We start from the raw sequence: 20167 nt of genomic DNA, 5'->3' as shown, positions 1-20167 counted from the left end.
GATATTGTGCACCAGCTTTTGTTTACAAATATACATAGACCGCCACCCCTTGTCTTACCAGAGGCTGCTGTTCTATCCTGCAAATACAGTGTATAACCCGCCAGCTGTATGTTATTCATGTTGTCGTTCAGCCACGACTCGGTGAAACATAAGATATTACAGTTTTTAATGTCCCATTGGTAGGATATAAGTGCTTTTAGTATTTCCACTTTATTATCTAGCGATTGTACGTTGGCCAATAGTACCGATGGCAAAGGCAGATTAGCCACTCGTCGCCGGCTCCTTATCAGGCACCCCGATCTCCTTCCGTGATATCTCCGTCTCTTTCGCTGCGAATGACGGGAATGAGGGCCCTGTCGGGTGTCTGGAGCAAATCCCTCTCATCCGACTCATGAAATAAAAATTATTTGTCCAGTTCAAGGTGAGTAATCGCTGTTCTGATATACAGAAACTCTTTTCGGTCATAAGAGACGGTAGCAGCAACATTATGTGCAAAACAAGTTACAAACAATGCGAAAAACAAACAAAATAGCACGGTTGGTTAAGAGTCCATCCCCTCCGGCGCCAATAGACTGATAACTATGGATGACCCTGTAAAACAACACATTTCACTGAACCTATCCAGTGTGTGACAATACAACATTTATTTTTTGTAGACTTCAAGTCATTGCACTAACGCTAGTTCACATCAGCTCGCTAAACTACCTCGAACTTCCTTCATATTGCATGCAGACATAGAAAATGTATTAATTTCCAGAATCTCGAATCATCCCTTTAAGACAATAGATATTAGGACTAGCCTACATTTGTCAAGGGAGTGAGACCGAACACAACCCATTTCTAAGTACCCAATACTAACAAGGGCATCTAAAGTGAATCATAGTGAAAGAAATACCCCAAAGTGACATTTCTCACTTCAAAGGCAGCGTTATGGAAATGAGTGCGAGTGAGCAGAGGGAGGAAAATAATGGAGTTCAGGCAGAAGTGATATGAGAGGAGCCTGCAGACAAGCATCAGATTAATTCTCACTAGAGCTTCCCCTCACCGCTAATCCAATTCTGACCCATTAACCGGCTCTGCCAGGTTAACACATCAGGCCTTTGAAGGCGCCCTTTCAACCACCCAGGAGGATTACCCTTCAAGTCGGAGAAGACTTCCACTGTCTGCACGGCACGCAAACAGCGTCTTCCTTGGGAAGCTGACAGAGAGGCTTCATCGGAGCGGCGGTGTGAAATGCAGATATGTCAGTGTGTAAATAGGAAACTGGAGTGGAGAATGATGAAAATGGACAACCCTGAGGCAGAGCAGGTGCGGGGAGTGTTTCCTCTGTCAGACATGCAGACAGTAAGGTGGAGGGGAGCTTGTAAATAATGGCAGCTGCTGCCTGGAGAGCACTAATCATCAGAGGGGCTGCCTGCAGATGTTCTGTCAACTGATACTCACGCTCAGCATCTGCTTATCATTGGATGCCCTCTGGGTTCACAAAGAACATAGGCTACAGAGGCAAGACAGAGCGAAGTATAGACAGACGGGTTGGTTGACAACGTCACAATGATGCACTCACATCTAAGAGGCAAAAGGCTGTGTGTTATGATTCTGAACAGTCAGATGGCAGCTTCTTGTCATTGCTGTAGCTATGTGGAGAATCATGTGGCTGTTTCAGCTAGTTGTATTCTTGATTCCATGACTTGTTTTGACTTATGTCACACCCATGCTAATATGGCTACAATTCGTTAGCTAGCTAATCAACAACTGCAACGATGCATTTGAGAGACACCAGTGCTTATTGGGCAAATGTATTTATGTTTTCAATAAACATTGACACGAAATATGGTTTACATGTTGTCAATAATCCTTTCATTGTAAGCGAACCCCATCTGTGCTGCCCCAAAGTTGTGCTGGCATCGATTTTGTTGGTAAACAACCCACCTGTCTATAGAAAGGGGAATGTGAGGTGGTCTGTGCTTTTAGTTTCTAAATGAGACAAGGAAACTATAATCCATTAACCCGACTTGATCGGAATGTATTGAGTCAGTGAGATAAGCGCACAAACACACACACACACACACCAACCTAAGCTAGCATTAAGCTCAATAAAGAACTCTGAATTTGATAATAAAGCTCTGTCTGATGGCCATCCTCAGCCTAGCTGGGAGCACCACTCTCCTCAGGTCACACCACCGACTGATTGCTCAAACACATTGCACTGTAGCGCGGACAGGCCTCATAATCCACCCAGCAATCTGAGCAAAACATGAGGACCAACCGACAGTCCTGCTGAGTAATATGACTGCAATTCTTCACTTTATTATTACTATGAACCTCAAAGGGAGTTTATCTTGTCTGCTCCCCACCTGTCAGGGGTGACATTTGGACAAGTGTTTGTCTGTAAAGAGCTTCCTCTACGATGCTGCCCACTCCCCCTCTACATCTGGCCTCGGCTCCGTTGCTGGCGGCGGTTTGGGAGTGTGACCGCAGAAGCCTTTGTCCTCCTTGAAGAGCAGCTGAACCAACAGGAAAGCCAACCCCAGTCAATTAAGTTATGGAACATTTTCAATTATTGGAGGGCCCTCAGCGGGGGAAGGAAAACATTTACAAATGACGTGCAATAATTGCTATTGTTTTGTTTTCCTTCTCTTTAAGCAAAATGTGGAACTGTTTGCTCAAATGCAGTTCTGTAATGGAGTAGCAAAGTCAACAGTTCCCCACATGTACCTAATCATTGTGTATTTACGAGGTATCCTTTCTGAACACCCAGATGACCAAAATCACTTCCATACAGGCACTCTGTAAAATGGCCTGAGCCACATGAACGCACCAGGCAGACTCTGCACACATTAAGAACTCTCTTGATCATTAAGTCCCGTGCCTCTGTAGCACCATCTGTGCCCAGTTGCAAGTTTCCCCCCACTACCTAACATGTTAACCCAATCGGTAGACTAAGGACTACAGAGAATGGATCCTTCAATAATAATAATGTTTAGTAACCTATTGTCACAAGGGGAAAAATGAGGCTGTTTTGATTTAAATGAGACTAGTGCATCTGTGACAAGTGCATCCATTCAACAGTCCATTTTACAAGATCCCAGAGAGGTAGCTAGCAACAATATTTACAATAATCGACTAAAAAAGTAATGTAGACATTTCAATAGGTAAACCTGACAAAGCTGCAGCTTTGTTCAATGCTGTCCCCATTAAAAGAAAGATCCAAAACCACTGACTGAGTCAGAGAGAAACCCAGCACCACACGACAGCTTTCTCTCTAGCTGAGGGTGGGGGTGCAACGTGCTTAGGACTGGGAGGGGAGCAGTTTACAGTCAGAAAGAACAGGACTGAGTGACTCACAAAAAGAAAGGAAGAGGGGGGATGCTTTTGTGGAGAATGCTAGATAATCCCACAGTTATTTCTTCCCACTTCTCTGTACAGGGCAAAACCCAAAAGAGTAATATGCATGCTAAACAAATCTAAATGAAACATTAGCAAATAGAGTTCAATCAACTAACAACGGGTCAGCCAATAACACTAAGAACAGATGGCCCTGAAAAAAAAGTAACTATTGTTATGAAAGGCGTTTCATTTTACGGATGCTATGGAGATCTCTTAATCAATGACTGTGCTGTCCAAATCTGTTGGTGGGTGAGGTGGATTCAGCTCTCAGCTACAAACAGCTGGGGATCAGAGGCCTCAGTGTTAAAATGGAGGGATCACTTCTCCCTTCCACAGCTTCTTTGTTCAAATTACTTTATGGGAGACACATAAGTTAGCATGTGCTGTGTACTGACAAATGTATAGCTGTTTGGAATAGATACGATTTGGTCATGAACCATGTTTGAGTATTTAGGGCAGATCAGATCATGTGCTCTGCAATGAGCCATATTTTAACGCTGTAATTTATTACTTACCGGATCATGTATTGTGCCATTAACCATGTTTGTGTGATATAATTTAAGAGTGATCAGCTGTAGAGCATAATGGAAACCTGTCCTGTGTATTCAAGGGGCAATTCTCACCCCAAGTGTTAGTTTTAGCGGCTGGCTTGCCATATTTTTCCAGTTTAAAAGCTGGCAACCGTCTGCAACATCTGGTTCAAATGGTTGGGGGTATGTCAGCAAGGAGAAGCTCAGAGGAACGCAAACAGCAACAAGACTGCTCGCATGTAACAAGTCATCATTCAGGGCTTACCCAATAACAAACTCATCAACAGCAATGTGTCAAAGTCAACTACATCTAACAACAAGCTGCTATTATCAATTCACGACACATGCTCAGACCTTTATTACTTACTGATAGGTGAGTTTGTATAAGTAAACACATTAGCTTTTCACAAATCATGGCATCTTATCATGCCCAAATATACACTGCTCAAAAAAATAAAGGGAACACTTAATCAACACATCCTAGATCTGAATGAATGAAATAATCTTATTAAATTCTTTTTTCTTTACATAGTTGAATGTGCTGACAACAAAATCACACAAAAATTATCAATGGAAATCAAATTTATCAACCCATGGAGGTCTGGATTTGGAGTCACCCTCAAAATTAAAGTGGAAAACCACACTACAGGCTGATCCAACTTTGATGTAATGTCCTTAAAACAAGTCAAAATGAGGCTCAGTAGTGTGTGTGGCCTCCACGTGCCTGTATGACCTCCCTACAACGCCTGGGCATGCTCCTGATGAGGTGGCGGATGGTCTCCTGAGGGATCTCCTCCCAGACCTGGACTAAAGCATCCGCCAACTCCTGGACAGTCTGTGGTGCAACGTGGCGTTGGTGGATGGAGCGAGACATGATGTCCCAGATGTGCTCAATTGGATTCAGGTCTGGGGAACGGGCGGTCCATAGCATCAATGCCTTCCTCTTGCAGGAACTGCTGACACACTCCAGCCACATGAGGTCTAGCATTGTCTTGCATTAGGAGGAACCCAGGGCCAACCGCACCAGCATATGGTCTCACAAGGGGTCTGAGGATCTCATCTCGGTACCTAATGGCAGTCAGGCTACCTCTGGCGAGCACATGGAGGGCTGTGCGGCCCCCCAAAGAAATGCCACCCCACACCATGACTGACCCACCGCCAAACCGGTCATGCTGGAGGATGTTGCAGGCAGCAGAACGTTCTCCACGGCGTCTCCAGACTCTGTCACGTCTGTCACATGTGCTCAGTGTGAACCTGCTTTCATCTGTGAAGAGCACAGGGTGCCAGTGGCGAATTTGCCAATCTTGGTGTTCTCTGGCAAATGCCAAACGTCCTGCACGGTGTTGTGCTTATGGAGTCTGTTTCTGACTGTTTGAGCAGACACATGCACATTTGTGGCCTGCTGGAGGTAATTTTGCAGGGCTCTGGCAGTGCTCCTCCTGCTCCTCCTTGCACAAAGGCGGAGGTAGCGGTCCTGCTGCTGGGTTGTTTCCCTCCTACGGCCTCCTCCACGTCTCCTGATGTACTGGCCTGTCTCCTGGTAGCGCCTCCATGCTCTGGACACTACGCTGACAGACACAGCAAACCTTCTTGCCACAGCTCGCATTGATGTGCCATCCTGGATGAGCTGCACTACCTGAGCCACTTGTGTGGGTTGTAGACTACCACTAGAGTGAAAGCACCGCCAGCATTCAAAAGTGACCAAAACATCAGCCAGGAAGCATAGGAACTGAGAAGTGGTCTGTGGTCACCACCTGCAGAACCACTTCTTTATTGGGGTTGTCTTGCTAATTGCCTATAATTTCCACCTGTTGTCTATTCCATTTGCACAACAGCATGTGAAATGTATTGTCAATCAGTGTTGCTTCCTAAGTGGACAGTTTGATTTCACAGAAGTGTGATTGACTTGGAGTTACATTGTGTTGTTTAAGTGTTCCCTTTATTTTTTTGAGCAGTGTAGTAATGATGATTTAATTTATACAATATTTTCTCTCTCTCAATAGCCGCCCCAATTGGGTGGTTGGTCACTACCTTCACTGCATTAAGCACAGAGCTTGTCTGGATGCAGAACAAGTAAGAGAGAGTCGGTGAAAATCGACTAGAGGAGAGAGGGCATTTACCTGCCGACTCACCCTGAATTTAATTCCGCTGCTCTATCGATCGCTACATACATTCAGTCTGAAACTGCAATCCTAGAAGTTGTTTGTGAGACTTCAAAAAGAGAGGTGTTGTACAAAACAAATTAATCAGCGATTGGATAGTCTAACAAATCTTACCAATCAGAGTACCAAAGTTGATAACGTCAATCCATCGGTTTCTGGGACCAATCAGAACGGTGAAAATGTGTTCGCATTCTAGAAATCGTCAGGGAGGGAGACAAATCCAGACACATCGCGGAGAAGAAAAGTCAGTTGGCTGGAGCGATGTGGATGGGTAGTAGGACTGGGAATCGCCAGGGAACTTACGATACTTTGGTGCCGATACGATACGTATTGCGATTCTCACGACTCTCTATGTATTGCAATTCGATACTGTGATTATTGCCATTCGATGTTCCAAACTTATTTCTCACCATATGTCTGCTGCGGAGGGACAAGAGGGAGTCATGAGGAAACAAGTTTTGATCAGTCATGGAATTAAAAGTGCCGAAAACAAATTGGCTTTGGTACAGCCAACTAGCACAAAAATAAAATCCTGATATCTAACTTCTTGATCTGGAGCCCTGTACTGTGTAATTCTCCCTGAACCAGGAAAAGAGGTCCATGTGATCGTACTCTCCTCCTTTTTCACAGTGAATTCACATTCTTACTATTTCTCCAAGACACCACTGCAGTCAATCTCGAAGTGGAATGACAGACTAATTCACAGGGGGCAATTTACAACATAAAGCTCAAGTAAAAAGAAAAAATGTGACAGAAAACGGTGTTGCACTTGACCACCATGTAGTTCGGACAAACAAAACAGACACCAAAATCTGTCCTAAGTTCAAGATATTATGTTGGTAACATTTCAATGGGGCTATCTAGTTCGAACCTGGTTACCACACCAGTAGAATTTTTGCAGAAAAGTTACCTCACATTTGGACAGATTCACAGGTTGTCAGAACTCTCAATGTGCTTTACTTTCAATGCTTAAAGCTGCATTTACAAAACAGCCCAGCTCTGATCTTTTCCACTAATTGGTCTTTTGAGAAATCAGATCTGTTGCCAATAATTGGGCAAAATATCAGAATTGGGCTTCCTGTGTAAACGCAGCCTCTGTAGCACAGGTGATTTAAAGCAACTGTAATCTCTTTTCAACATCAGGCAGATCTCTCACTTCAGTCCAGAGACCCCTGCTCCCCTTCTCTCCACTAATTTCTATCAGAAACAGCAGTAGCTTAAATATTTAACATGGCTCTTCCTGGTGAATGGAAAGGCTTGGAATTTGCCTCGGCCCTGATCCTAGAGGTACATCAAACACAGCTGCTGTCATTCCCCTCTCCCAGTCAAAACAATGTCCTCTCATGTAAACGTTTTACTGTTTGTGTTGAAATGGTACAAACCAAAGAAGAGCGACCCAGAGAGAGAGCGTTGAGGCCCTATGTTTGCGTCACAGCCACAGTATTCCGGGGGGAATTGATTCACACTTTGCAGTATGTGAACTGTCTGGGACATATGCTGCGTTTACATTGACAACCCAATTCTCATATTTTTCCACACATTTTTCCTCCATCAATAATTGTGCAAAAGATCAGAATTGGGCTGTTTGTGTAAACGCAGCCATCGTCTCTCAATCTAGCCGCCATCTAATCCTTCAATTTTACAGATTGTGTAGTACCTATGTGTCCACGATGGCATTGTTTAATTAGCTAGATTAATATCACAACACAAGGAATACAGTAATGTATGTGGGACAGAATAACAAATTTACGGCAATTAATGAGAACGTTAGTTACCCACATTAACATTATATACATAGTTTAAAAATGAAACCGGAAAATCTATCCAATCCCACATTCAGTATTCTTATACACAAAAATTGTGGATGTAATTTTGAATCTCTTGGTAGTATTTTGCGCGCACACAAACGCCACCCCAAATATTTCTTAAGAACTATCTTAAGCTAACTAGTAACGTTACTATTTAGTTAGCCAGCCAACTACCTACTAACAGTAATCCCAGGCTGAATGCTTTTGCCTGTGCTAGCGTCGTTAGATGGGTCATGTTATCTAATGTTAGCTAACCAGCTAGCTAACTGTCTAGTTTAGCACGCGTTACAAATCACATTTCTGAAACGTTACCAAGTTATCTAGTTAGCTACTGTGTAGTTTCTTTGCTTCTTTTTAGTATAATTTGCCAGTTATATAACGTGCCCTACTCAAAACATTAAACTGCGCCCAAACTTTTAAACACCACAGCAAGCACCATTTCGAACACACACTTTTGTCCTACAAACTAACGTTAGCTGGGCTAGCAACACACAATAAACATAACTAGCTATGTCGCGCTAGTAGCCACATTTGTGGAGGAACAATATTTTGGGTCTCTTACCTGTTAAACGCAGCTTAACCGGACCATTTCGCCGAACTCCTTGGTTAGACATCTCCTTTTACTCCCAGTTTAACAAAAATATTTTATATAATAAAGATTTATCAACCAGTTTCAGACCGAATTAACAATAATGGAGTCAAGGCATTGTTGCCCGGATGTGGACAGCACTGCTGCCATTATGATCACACAATCACTGTCCCGCACACCTACAAAAACAATAATTACTAGCTAGGATGCCGCCGAGTGCACTTGATTGACCAAATACTGTCAAATCGGGGTTGTGTCAGACTATTTATTTTATAAAGGAAGCAAGCGACCCGAGTTCATACTTCACATCTTCAGAAAGCTTCAGCTTCGGACCGCTTGGAAATCAGTCCTCCTCTCAGCCAGACGAGTTGAACTGTTGAGCTCGGGCGCCCTTCAGTGCAGAGATCCCACTTTAGGGAGGCTAGTAAGTAGCTGACCAATGACGACATAGGGATGGAAACATCTGCCTGCACCGCTTGCCTAAAAACTGAAATGACAAAATGCTAATGATGGCGAAAAGTCAGATTTCTTTTTTACTATCAATCAATCAATCAATTTTATTTTATATAGCCCTTCTTACATCAGCTAATATCTCGAAGTGCTGTACAGAAACCCAGCCTAAAACCCCAAACAGCTAGTAATGCAGGTGTAGAAGCACGGTGGCTAGGAAAAACTCCCTAGAAAGGCGAAAACCTAGGAAGAAACCTAGAGAGGAACCAGGCTATGAGGGGTGGCCAGTCCTCTTCTGGCTGTGCCGGGTGGAGATTATAACAGAACCATGCCAAGATGTTCAAAAATGTTCATAAGTGACAAGCATGGTCAAATAATAATCAGGAATAAATCTCAGTTGGCTTTTCATAGCCGATCATTAAGAGTTTGAAAACAGCAGGTCTGGGACAGGTAGGGGTTCCATAACCGCAGGCAGAACAGTTTAAACTGGAATAGCAGCAAGGCCAGGCGGACTGGGGACAGCAAGGAGTCACCACGGCCGGTAGTCCCGACGTATGGTCCTAGGGCTCAGGTCTCTCAGTTGGCTTTTCATAGCCGATCATTAAGAGTTGAAAACAGCAGGTCTGGGACAGGTAGGGGTTTCGTAGCCGCAGGCAGAACAGTTGAAACTGGAATAGCAGCAAGGCCAGGCGGACTGGGGACAGCAAGGTGTCATCATGCCCGGTAGTCCTGACGTATGGTCCTAGGGCTCAGGTTCTCAGAGAGAAAGAGAGAACGAGAGAATTAGAGAGAGCATACTTAAATTCACACAGGACACTGGATAAGACAGGAGAAGTACTCCAGGTATAACCAACTAACCCCAGCCCCCCGACACATAAACTACTGCAGCATAAATACTGGAGGCTGAGACAGGAGCGGTCCGGAGACACTGTGGCCCCATCCGAAGAAACCCCCGGACAGGGCCAAACAGGAAGGATATAACCCCACCCACTCCGCCAAAGCACAGCCCCCGCACCACTAGAGGGATATCCCCAACCACCAACTTACAATCCTGAGACAAGGCCGAGTATAGCCCACAGAGGTCTCCACCACAGCACAAACCAAGGGGGGGGGGCGCCAACCCAGACAGGAAGATCACGTCAGTAACTCAACCCACTCAAGTGACGCACCCCTCCCAGGGACGGCATGAAAGAGCACCAGCAAGCCAGTGACTCAGCCCCTGCAACAGGGTTAGAGGCAGAGAACCCCAGTGGAGAGGGGAACCGGCCTGGCAGAGACAGCAAGGGCTGTTCGTTGCTCCAGCCTTTCCGTTCACCTTCACACTCCTGGGCCAGACTACACTCAATCATATGACCTACTGAAGAGATAAGTCTTCAGTAAAGACAAAGGTTGAGACTGAGTCTGCGTCTCTCACATGGGTAGGCAGACTGTTCCATAAAAATGGAGATCTATAGGAGAAAGCCCTGCCTCCCGCTGTTTGCTTAGAAATTCTAGGGACAATTAGGAGGCCTGCGTCTTGTGACCGTAGCGTACGTATTGGTATGTACGGCAGGACCAACTCGGAAAGATAGGTAGGAGCAAGCCCATGTAACGCTTTATAGGTTAACAGTAAAACCTTGAAATCAGCCCTTGCCTTAACAGGAAGCCAGTGTAGGGAAGCTAGCACTGGAGTAATATGATCAAATTTCTTGGTTCTAGTCAGGATTCTAGCAGCCGTATTTAGCACTAACTGAAGTTTATTTAGTGCTTTATCCGGGTAGCCGGAAAATAGAGCATTGCAGTAGTCTAACCTAGAAGTAACAAATGCATGGATTAATTTTTCTGCATCATTTTTGGACAGAAAATTTCTGATTTTTGCAATGTTACGTAGATGGAAAAAAGCTGTCCTTGAAACAGTCTTGATATGTTCGTCAAAAGAGAGATCAGGGTCAAGAGTAACGCCTAGGTCCTTCACAGTTTTATTTGAGACGACTTTACAACCATCAAGATGAATTGTCAGATTTAACAGAAGATCTCTTTGTTTCTTGGGACCTAGAACAAGCATCTCTGTTTTGTCCGAGTTTAAAAGTAAAAAGTTTTTTGCCATCCACTTTCTTATGTCTGAAACACAGGCTTCTAGCGAGGGCAATTTTGGGGCTTCACCATGCTTCATTGAAATGTACAGCTGTGTGTCATCCGCATAGCAGTGAAAGTTAACATTATGTTTTCGAATAACATCCCCAAGAGGTAAAATATATAGTGAAAACAATAGTGGTCCTAAAACGGAACCTTGAGGAACACCGAAATGTACAGTTGATTTGTCGGAGGACAGACCATTCACAGAGACAAACTGATATCTTTCCGACAGGTAGGATCTAAACCAGGCCAGAACTTGTCCGTGTAGACCAATTTGGGTTTCCAGTCTCTCCAAAAGAATGTGGTGATCGATGGTGTCAAAGGCAGCACTAAGGTCTAGTAGCACGAGGACAGATGCAGAGCCTCGGTCTGATGCCATTAAAAGGTCATTTACCACCTTCACAAGTGCAGTCTCAGTGCTATGATGGGGTCTAAAACCAGACTGAAGCATTTCGTATACATTGTTTGTCTTCAGAAAGGCAGTGAGTTGCTGCGCAACAGCTTTTTCTAAAATTTTTGAGAGGAATGGAAGATTCGATATAGGCCGATAGTTTTTTATATTTTCCGGGTCAAGGTTTGGCTTTTTCAAGAGAGGCTTTATCACTGCCACTTTTAGTGAGTTTGGTACACATCCGGTGGATAGAGAGCTGTTTATTATGTTCAACATAGGAGGGCCAAGCACAGGAAGCAGCTCCTTCAGCAGTTTAGTAGGAATAGGATCCAGTATGCAGCTTGAAGGTTTAGAGGCCATGATTATTTTCATCATTGTGTCAAGAGATATAGTACTAAAACACTTAAGTGTCTCTCCCGATCCCAGGCCCTCGCAGAGCTGTGCAGATCCAGGACAGCTAAGCCCTGGAGGAATACGCAGATTCAAAGAGGAGTCCGTAATTTGCTTTCTAATGGTCATGATCTTTTCCTCAAAGAAGTTCATGAATTTATCACTGCTGAAGTGAAAGCCATCCTCTCTTGGGGAATGCTGCTTTTTAGTTAGCTTTGCAACAGTATCAAAAAGAAATTTTGGATTGTTCTTATTTTCCTCGATTAAGTTGGAAAAGTAGGATGATCGAGCAGCAGTGAGGGCTCTTCGGTACTGCACGGTACTGTCTTTCCAAGCTAGAGATTTTATTCAGACAAAAGTGAAATTTCAGATTGCTAGGGTCAGTGTAATGCTAAAAATATTAATGTGAAATTTGGCTCTGACAGTCCATATACTGGCAAAAACTAAATGTGTATATCTTTACATACAGTTCTGTTTGAGAAACAAGAGGATGGAAGCTATTAAGATTAATATTACATTTGCCATTCCACCCAAACCCCACAAGAAATCACAGCAGTTGGAACTTATTTTAAGATTTTTATTTACAGACATTTATCAACGTATGTACAGTTCAGAGAGAATAGAGGTCCATTACACAAACTGAGAACAAACAGTGGCAGTATACAGTAGAGATGAAAGGAGAAGTGGTATTTAGAAGTTGAAAGTGCTTTGGTTTTCACTGATCTGGAATGCATAGCCATCGGTTGTCGATTCCGGAGCAACACATTGGTCTTCCTCTTCCTACAAAACAGAACACGTCAGAAAAATTGAGGCAAAAGAAACAAAAACAGTCTATAATAGGATGACAGATGTCTACTTCGTCAACATTGCACAATGATGCTCACCTCGCCAGAGAAATATTTCTCAATCAGGTTGAGGGAGGCCTTGTAGACCAGCTCATTCTCATGGGACTGCAGAGCTTCAATCTTGTCTAGTCCACCGCATTCCTCGATCATCATGCACAGCTTGTCTGCTTCACCAATCTTATCTCCAGCCTGATGGACACAAAAATATTCAAGTAAGAATTATATATATATATATATTTTTTTTAATCACCCGAATCTTGCAGTTGTAGTGTACAAATGCCCATACCAGTAATAAGATTAACTAATTATTGGTGAGAAGGTCCCCTTACCAGGAAAATGTTGGTGATGGCATCCAAGATGACAAGGATGGTTTTGCTGTCCTTTGTTGAGAGCAGATTCAACAGAGGCTCCAGCACATTGGCTTGAACAAGGTACACAACCTGTTCAACTGTGCCCCCGCTGGTAAAATTGGTTATGGCCCAAACTGCCTCTTTCTGAGTCTTGTAGTCACCCTGTATGGAAAAGCAGATGAGAGGACTAAATTGAAGAAAACATCCCATCATTCCTAATTATGAAAAATTAATTAATACAAATCCTATCATAAGATATTACTATGGATAACAAACCTACATACCTTGCGTAGGACGTCTACCATGAGAGGGACCAGGCCAGCGTTGATGACATCCTGGATCTGAGAGTCTCTCCCTGCAGTGATATTGGACAGGGTCCAGGAGGCTTCCTTCTGGATGTTACTCTTGTGATGGCGCAGCAGGCCAGGGAACATGGAGAGGGCCCCAGCATTCAGCACAGCCTGAGTCTGCTCATCCGTGCCAGTCACCATGTTGCCAATGGCACGCAGAGAAGGAGTCTGAAGGGGACAGGTCAAAGACAGTGGTCACTTGGGTGAAAAAAGGCATAGTACCATAAAGATGTTGAGATTCATAAATATATGGGTGACTACATCATTGTACATGACAGCCCACCACCCCTGCAGGATAAATAGACAGTGTTCATACCACAACAGAGAGCTCCCCAGAGCCAAGCAGCTGCACCAGGCGGGAGATCAGGCCAGTCTGCACCACGACCTCAATGCGATCGTTGGGCCCGTCGGTCAGATAGGACAATGCCCAGCAGGTGTCTGCCAGCACCTCCTTATCGTCATGGTGCAGCAGACGCCCCAGAGTGGGCAGGATCTGCTGCACGGCTACCAGAGGGGGAGACGGGTTCTTGTTGCGGCACAGGTTTGACAACGTCCAGGTGATGTTCCTCAGGTAGCCAGACTGCAGCAAAAAATACGTTTTACTTAGGTGTTCATTCATTGAGTTAGAGCCCCTCCTAGTGGCCAGTGAGGCAAGTAACATGGGGGCAAGGAGTTACAAAAAAACAAGACAAATACTTTGTTTTGTAGCTTTATGACATGAAAGTCAAGTGATTGTCCATTGCTTATGAATGGTTGCCAAGGGTCACTGCATTAAGAATACTTACAGAGAACAAAGAGAGCTCAGGGACAGCGAGCAGACTGAGCAGGGGGGCCACAGCTCCATGCTTGATGACCTGATCTCTGTAGACCGACCCATCACCTAACAGAAGAAATCAAGGATGCAAGGTTAGGGGGTGGGAGATTTTGTTGTTAAGCTCTATACACTGAAGAGATGCGGTAACAAAAGAGGAATGCCTTACCCGCAATGTTTCCCAAAGCCCAGACAGCCTGCTCGCTGATGTGGGGGTGGGGAGATATGACAAGGCTGATGAAGGCTGGAATGGCTCCACCCTCCACAACAGCACTGGTCTGGTCAGATGTTCCAGATGCAATGTTTGTTAGAGCCCAGGCAGCCTCAAACTGGATAGGGGGTGACTCCAAACCCAAGAATGCAACCAACTTAGGAATTAGCCCAGCACTGATGATGTGGTCAATGGGAGGATGTCTCTCACGGGATAGCAGCTTCCTGTAATGAGAACAATTGAAAAAGTAACAAGTCATGACCATGGTAGCCCCCCCAAAAAAGCACCACAATAAATACAGTATTTCCCAGACAGTTTTACAAAGATCACTTTACCTAGCAGCTTGTGTGGCGTTGAGCTGAGCATCAAGGTTGTTACTGTTCACACCAGTGAGAATCTCCTCCACGGACCACTGTCTAGTGGCCTGTAAATTAATACAACACATGATCATAAGCCAGGGATTGTAAAACTGAAAGTTTTAAACATACAGGTTGTAGCCATTGTATTTATTGTGCATTGTATAAACAAACTCACCTGACAGTTTTGGCTTTTCTCTTGAAGTGGGGAAGTTGCCTCGTCGGCCAAAGTGCTGACATTTCTTCGTTTGAAGATCTGATCGTCTTTCTTTGCCTTGCGAAGTTCGACGTTCACTTCAACCCTCCTGCGTCTAAGCTCCTGCAAAGTGATCAACAACCATCATTGATTGTGCCTAGCCAGATTCATTTAGCTAACAAGCCATTACCAAATATTTGAAATGAAACATTGATACTGCCATACATGTCACTTACATTTGCATCTTTTCCCTTATTCTTGAACTTGTCCAGACGGACACCGTTCTCGTTGCCAGCAGACATTTTTGGGCAAATTTATAAATTTTCGAGGTAGTTTGATAAAGAAAGATTTTTTGAGCACCTAAACGAAATGCAAAAATTAGCTTCATAAAAGATAGCTAGAATCCAGGTACACGTTTTCGACTTTTCTAGAAAGTAATGTCGGTCACAAGTGACCAGTAAGAATAGCTAGCAAATCACATCAACAAAGTCAATAAAAAAGTAAAGCAGTAATATGTAGAAGTACATCGAATATTAGCCAACCATTACAAAATATGAACAGTTAACAAGCACTTACCGGGACCTTCTTCAAAAAATTCTAGCTAACGCATAGACATTTTGAACAGACCTTTAAATTCCGGTCACAAAGCTCCCTGATTGGTCAGTTCGATTAAAAGCATCACCCTATTGGACTGTTTTGAAAAATCACAGGGCGCTCAGGAAGTGTTGTCAGAAGAGACCTATCGCGAGATTTCAGGACTAGCATGGCCTCGTAATACAATTTGTATCATATCAGTATCATATTAGAATGTATTTTCTCCAACCAAGTTCATGTTGGAACAGTTGCTTTTGTGTTATTAAATACAACCGTTCAAAATGTGTTTTCTGCGTAGGTCTGTGTGTGGAAAACAATATCTAAATCTGATGCAATTCAAGGAGTGGCTTCAAAACGCCCAGAAGATAAGCCTAAAATCTGTTGAAATATCTGGACAAACATTACACCGTCGGTTTTACACGGAGGCCGGGGGAGGCCCGTGCCTCCCTGGAAATGTCCCTGGCCACCCCTGTGGGCCCCCCCCCGTGCTGACCAAATAAAAAATTATGAATTTATAACTATTTTACACGCGAGCGCCAAAAGCGGAACTAATGCAACGCTCTACACGGCAACGTTCTACACGGGTAAATTAGAGTGGCGCACCCAAAAACTGTATCCTGCCATCTGCCTGCCTGCCACGTGTGGTGCTGCTTCGGTGAATGAGAGCTCAGCAACTACTATTTGCGAGAGGAGCTACGATTTGCAGGAGTCGAAGGTAAGAGAAAAGATTTAATATCATAAGTGACTTGTTGTTCTTGCACATAGCCTACATGTTCCTTTTGTTCCTCACACATAAATCAAATCAAGTTTTTAAATGTCTGGTCTCGATTTGTTTAGAAATGTAATCATATCTAAGCAAACTCATCGAAGCAGAAGCAAATATCCAAATGTTAGTAGGCTATCCTTGCTAGGTCTACACAATGTTGTGATGTTAACCACGTAACTTCATCCGTCTTGGCTGTTGCATCGCGATAACAAATACATTTTTAGTAAAGTAATCAACAGGTTATCTGCCAGTGTTAAGTAGGGAGGGATGGTTAGGTAACAAAATGTAATGCATGCCCTACGGTTTTTCTTCTTCTAATAGTTATCATGAAACGAGGAAGGGACATAAAGTCATTTTTTGCCCCAGCAAACAAAAAAGTGAGAGAAACAAATCGAGGTTTTGAGAAAGTTGAGGAAGAGGGAGAGCCAGCATGTGATGAAAGTGAGGGGTCTGACAAAGAGAGGGAAATTCCAGAGGGTGAGGAGGATGAAGAAGAGGGTGAGGAGAATGAAGAAGAGGGCGAGGAGAATGAAGAAGAGGGTGAGAAGCATGAAGAAGAAAGCATACAGGGACAGAGAGATGAACAGCCAGAGGGACAGCAAGTGGATCCATGTGGATCAAGTACTGCACCATCAGGTTTGTGATGAGGAAGGTTCTTACTATTTGCAAAGCAATGCAATTACAATGTAATGGTAGGCCTGCTGGGTGTCCTTAAAATGCTGCTTTCTGCTGTTAATTCTTTTTTGTGTCAATATGGCTCTGTTTTTTTTTAAAAGTAAATACTTTGCCTACATTTTGAAATACATGCAGATATACAGTAAATAAATGTTGTAGTTGTGCCCTATGTTTACTGTCCATCTTCTTCAGATATCAGCAAGTCTAAGTATGACGTACCAGTACAGCCGAACTTGAAGATATTCCCAACCACACTGATGGGGGACAGAAGACGAAGCTTCAGACCAAACTGGTACACTACTCATCCATGGCTTGAGTATTCTGTAATGACGGACTCTACATGTTGCTATGCATGTAGACATTTTAGCACACCAAATGCCCCAGACACCGTTTTTGTTTCAACACCTGGTTTTACAAACTGGAAAAAGGCAGGGTTTTCACTACATGCAAAGTCTGAACGACACAAGTGTGCAATGATCGCATGGAGGGATTATCAAAGAGCTGTTAGAACTGACGCAACACTAACAGATCTCCTTGACAAAGAACACACTAAACAAGTACAAGAAAATCAGGCATACATTAAAACAGTTGGGGAAGTGCTGTTGCTTACAGCTACACAAAACATAGCACAAAGAGGACATGATGAATCTGAAGGGTCCACTAACAAAGGAAACTTTAGGGAAATTCTTAACACAGTTGCTAACCACGACCAACTTGTTAAGAGAAGATTAACTTCCATTCACAATGCAAAGTACACAAGCAAGATCATCCAGAATGAGGTTTTGGGTTGTTTGGCAGAAATGGTTCGGTCTGAAATCATAGAAGAAGTGAAGAAAAGTGAGGTTTTTAGCGTCATGGCAGATGAAACAAAGGATATTTCAAAAAAAGAACAGATGTCCTTCACACTCAGGTACTATTACAATGGGGCCATTAAGGAGAGTTTTCTCCATTTTGAATCTGCAGAGAGGTTAGATGCAGCAGGGCTTACTGGAAAAATAGTACACTTACTGGAACGTTATGGCCTGGACTACAAAAATAACCTCGTAGGCCAAGCGTACGATGGCGCTGCCGTTATGAGCGGTAAGCATTCAGGGGTTCAGGCAAGGATCAAAGAACAGGCTAAATTTGCCTTCTACGTCCATTGTAGTGCTCATTGTCTGAATTTAGTGTTAGTTGATGTAGTCAAAAGTGTCCCAGAAACGGAGGAGTTTTTTTCTTTGTTACAGAGTCTTTATATGTTTACTTCTTCCTCATATGTGCACCCAAAATGGCTGTCTCTCCAAAGAGAAATGTATGGCAGAACCAGAGAGCTGCAACGTTTAAGCGACACACGTTGGTCATGCCGATTTCTAGCCCTACGTAATATCATGGACACTCTACCTGCCCTTAAACGACTACTGCAAGAGATTGCTCAAGAACGTCATGATGAAAGAACTGTTGAGGCCCGAGGTCTTCTTGCTCAAATTGACCTAGAATTTGTTGTGCATCTTGTTACTCTGCGTAAGTTGTTTGGGGAGACAAAGCTATTGTCTGACATGTTACAGTCACAAACTGTTGATCTGTCAAGTGCTGTTGACTTAGTAAATGCTTTAGTCCTGACATTGAAAGACCACAGGCAGGAGTCTTTCTTTGATGAGTTGTGGGATGAAGCATTGAATATTTGTGAGCAGTGTGATTCTGCAACAAGGTCAGTGGCGAAACGTCAGAAAATGCTGAGCTCTAGACTCAGTGGCTACTGCACGCTAAGCACTGTTGGTCAGAGGGAGGTAGAACGTGACAAAGATATGTTTCTCACATCATTTTTCTATCCTGTAATTGACAGCATGCTCAATGAGTTGAACAGACGTTTCTCCAATACAAACTGTGAGCTCATGAGAAGCATACAGTCTCTCAGTCCCCAGAGTGATACCTTTTTAAAGGAGAGCAATGTTTTTTCATTTGGCCGTTTGTATAATGCAGACATTGATGATTTAGGGCATGAGCTCCATCAATTTAAGAGAGTTTTGGACAGAAAAATACAGAGTGGTGAAGTCAAAAAGCCATGCAGTACAGTTGAGCTGGTTTGTTTTATTGAGCCATACAGGGAAGTTTTCTTTGAGCTCTTTAGACTGTGCAAGATTGCTGTAACCCTTCCTGTAAGCTCAGCCTCTTGCGAACGCAGTTTCTCCACACTGAAACTGATAAAAACCTTCCTGCGGTCCACCACTAGTGATGAGAGACTCAGTGATCTTGGTGTCCTGAGCATAGAGTCCAGAAGGGCCAAGGCTCTGGATCTTGATGTATTTGTGGACCGTTTTGCCAGACAGCACAACCGCCGTATCCTGTTGCTGTAGTGTATCTATATGATATATACGCTAGTAGCGTATGAGTGCCGCTGTGAGGAAAAATAGATATAATGAACAATAAAACAACAAGCTTGAGCTTCTTAAGACACGGTGGGTTTATCTGTTCTCAATACCACCGGTAAAATGAATGGAGTTAGTCTGGTGTCCACATGAAGTTACGTGTGTAGACAGAGACAGTCTGGTGCCCATATGAAGTTAAATGTGTAAACAAAGACAGTCTGGTGTCCATATGAAGTTACATGTGTAGACAGAGACAGTCTGGTGCCCATATGAAGTTAAATGTGTAAACAAAGACAGTCTGGTGTCCATATGAAGTTACATGTGTAGACAGAGACAGTCTGGTGCCCATATGAAGTTACATGTGTAGACAGAGACAGTCTGGTGCCCATATGAAGTTACATGTGTAGACAAAGAGTCTGGTGTCCATATGAAGTTACATGTGTAAACAGAGACGGTCTGGGGTCCATATGAAGTTAGATGTGTAGACAAAGACAGTCTGGTGTCCACATGAAGTTACATGTGTCTACTTAGATGAACCCACCGTGTCTTAAGAAGCTGAAGCTTGTTTTATTTTTCATTTTACATCATCTATCTTTTTTTCCTCACAGTACCAGTAGTTCCACACACTACTAGAGTGTATGTATGTTTGTATGTATGTATATATATCCCACCAATCCTCTCTCAAGAGGTTTTCAAAAAGGGGCAAACTCATGTCTCAAGACCTGCTTCTGTTGGTTCCCCTCTCCTGCCTGTAACTTTCCATCCACATCCCCAAAGTTTTGTGGCCCATTATGACATCACTCCATTAAGTGATTGCTGCATGTACTGCTCTAAGGAAACACCTCT

General features: G+C 43.6%; 2 protein-coding genes across 2 annotated transcripts in view; both read right to left on the bottom strand.

The window, feature by feature from the left end:
- The window catches only part of LOC311104039 (E3 ubiquitin-protein ligase SMURF2), a 76709-nt gene extending 67833 nt beyond the window's left edge, over positions 1 to 8876 (bottom strand). Inside the window, exon 1 of the mRNA XM_084145692.1 lies at positions 8450 to 8876. Within this exon, the coding sequence (XP_084001818.1) occupies positions 8450 to 8501 (52 nt within the window). The 5' untranslated portion in view covers positions 8502 to 8876. The remainder of the gene's footprint in view (positions 1 to 8449) is intronic.
- A 3515-nt stretch (positions 8877 to 12391) lies between these two features.
- LOC311104031 (importin subunit alpha-1-like) lies at positions 12392 to 15553 on the bottom strand. The gene is made up of 11 exons (XM_084145682.1): positions 15518 to 15553; positions 15178 to 15301; positions 14924 to 15064; positions 14725 to 14813; positions 14348 to 14613; positions 14153 to 14247; positions 13684 to 13947; positions 13302 to 13535; positions 12997 to 13179; positions 12707 to 12856; positions 12392 to 12602 (listed from the first exon to the last, which is right to left on the bottom strand). The coding sequence occupies exons 2-11, from the start codon at positions 15241 to 15243 to the stop codon at positions 12513 to 12515; spliced, it is 1578 nt and encodes a 525-aa protein (XP_084001808.1). The 5' UTR covers positions 15244 to 15301; positions 15518 to 15553; the 3' UTR covers positions 12392 to 12512.
- Positions 15554 to 20167: the final 4614 nt, after the last annotated feature.

The sequence above is a fragment of the Coregonus lavaretus genome, assembly GCF_964263955.1.
Source record: "Coregonus lavaretus genome assembly, chromosome: 28".
NCBI lineage: Eukaryota > Metazoa > Chordata > Actinopteri > Salmoniformes > Salmonidae > Coregonus > Coregonus lavaretus.
The sequence above is the reverse complement of the archived record's forward strand: the minus strand, read 5'-3'. Positions and strand labels throughout refer to the sequence as shown.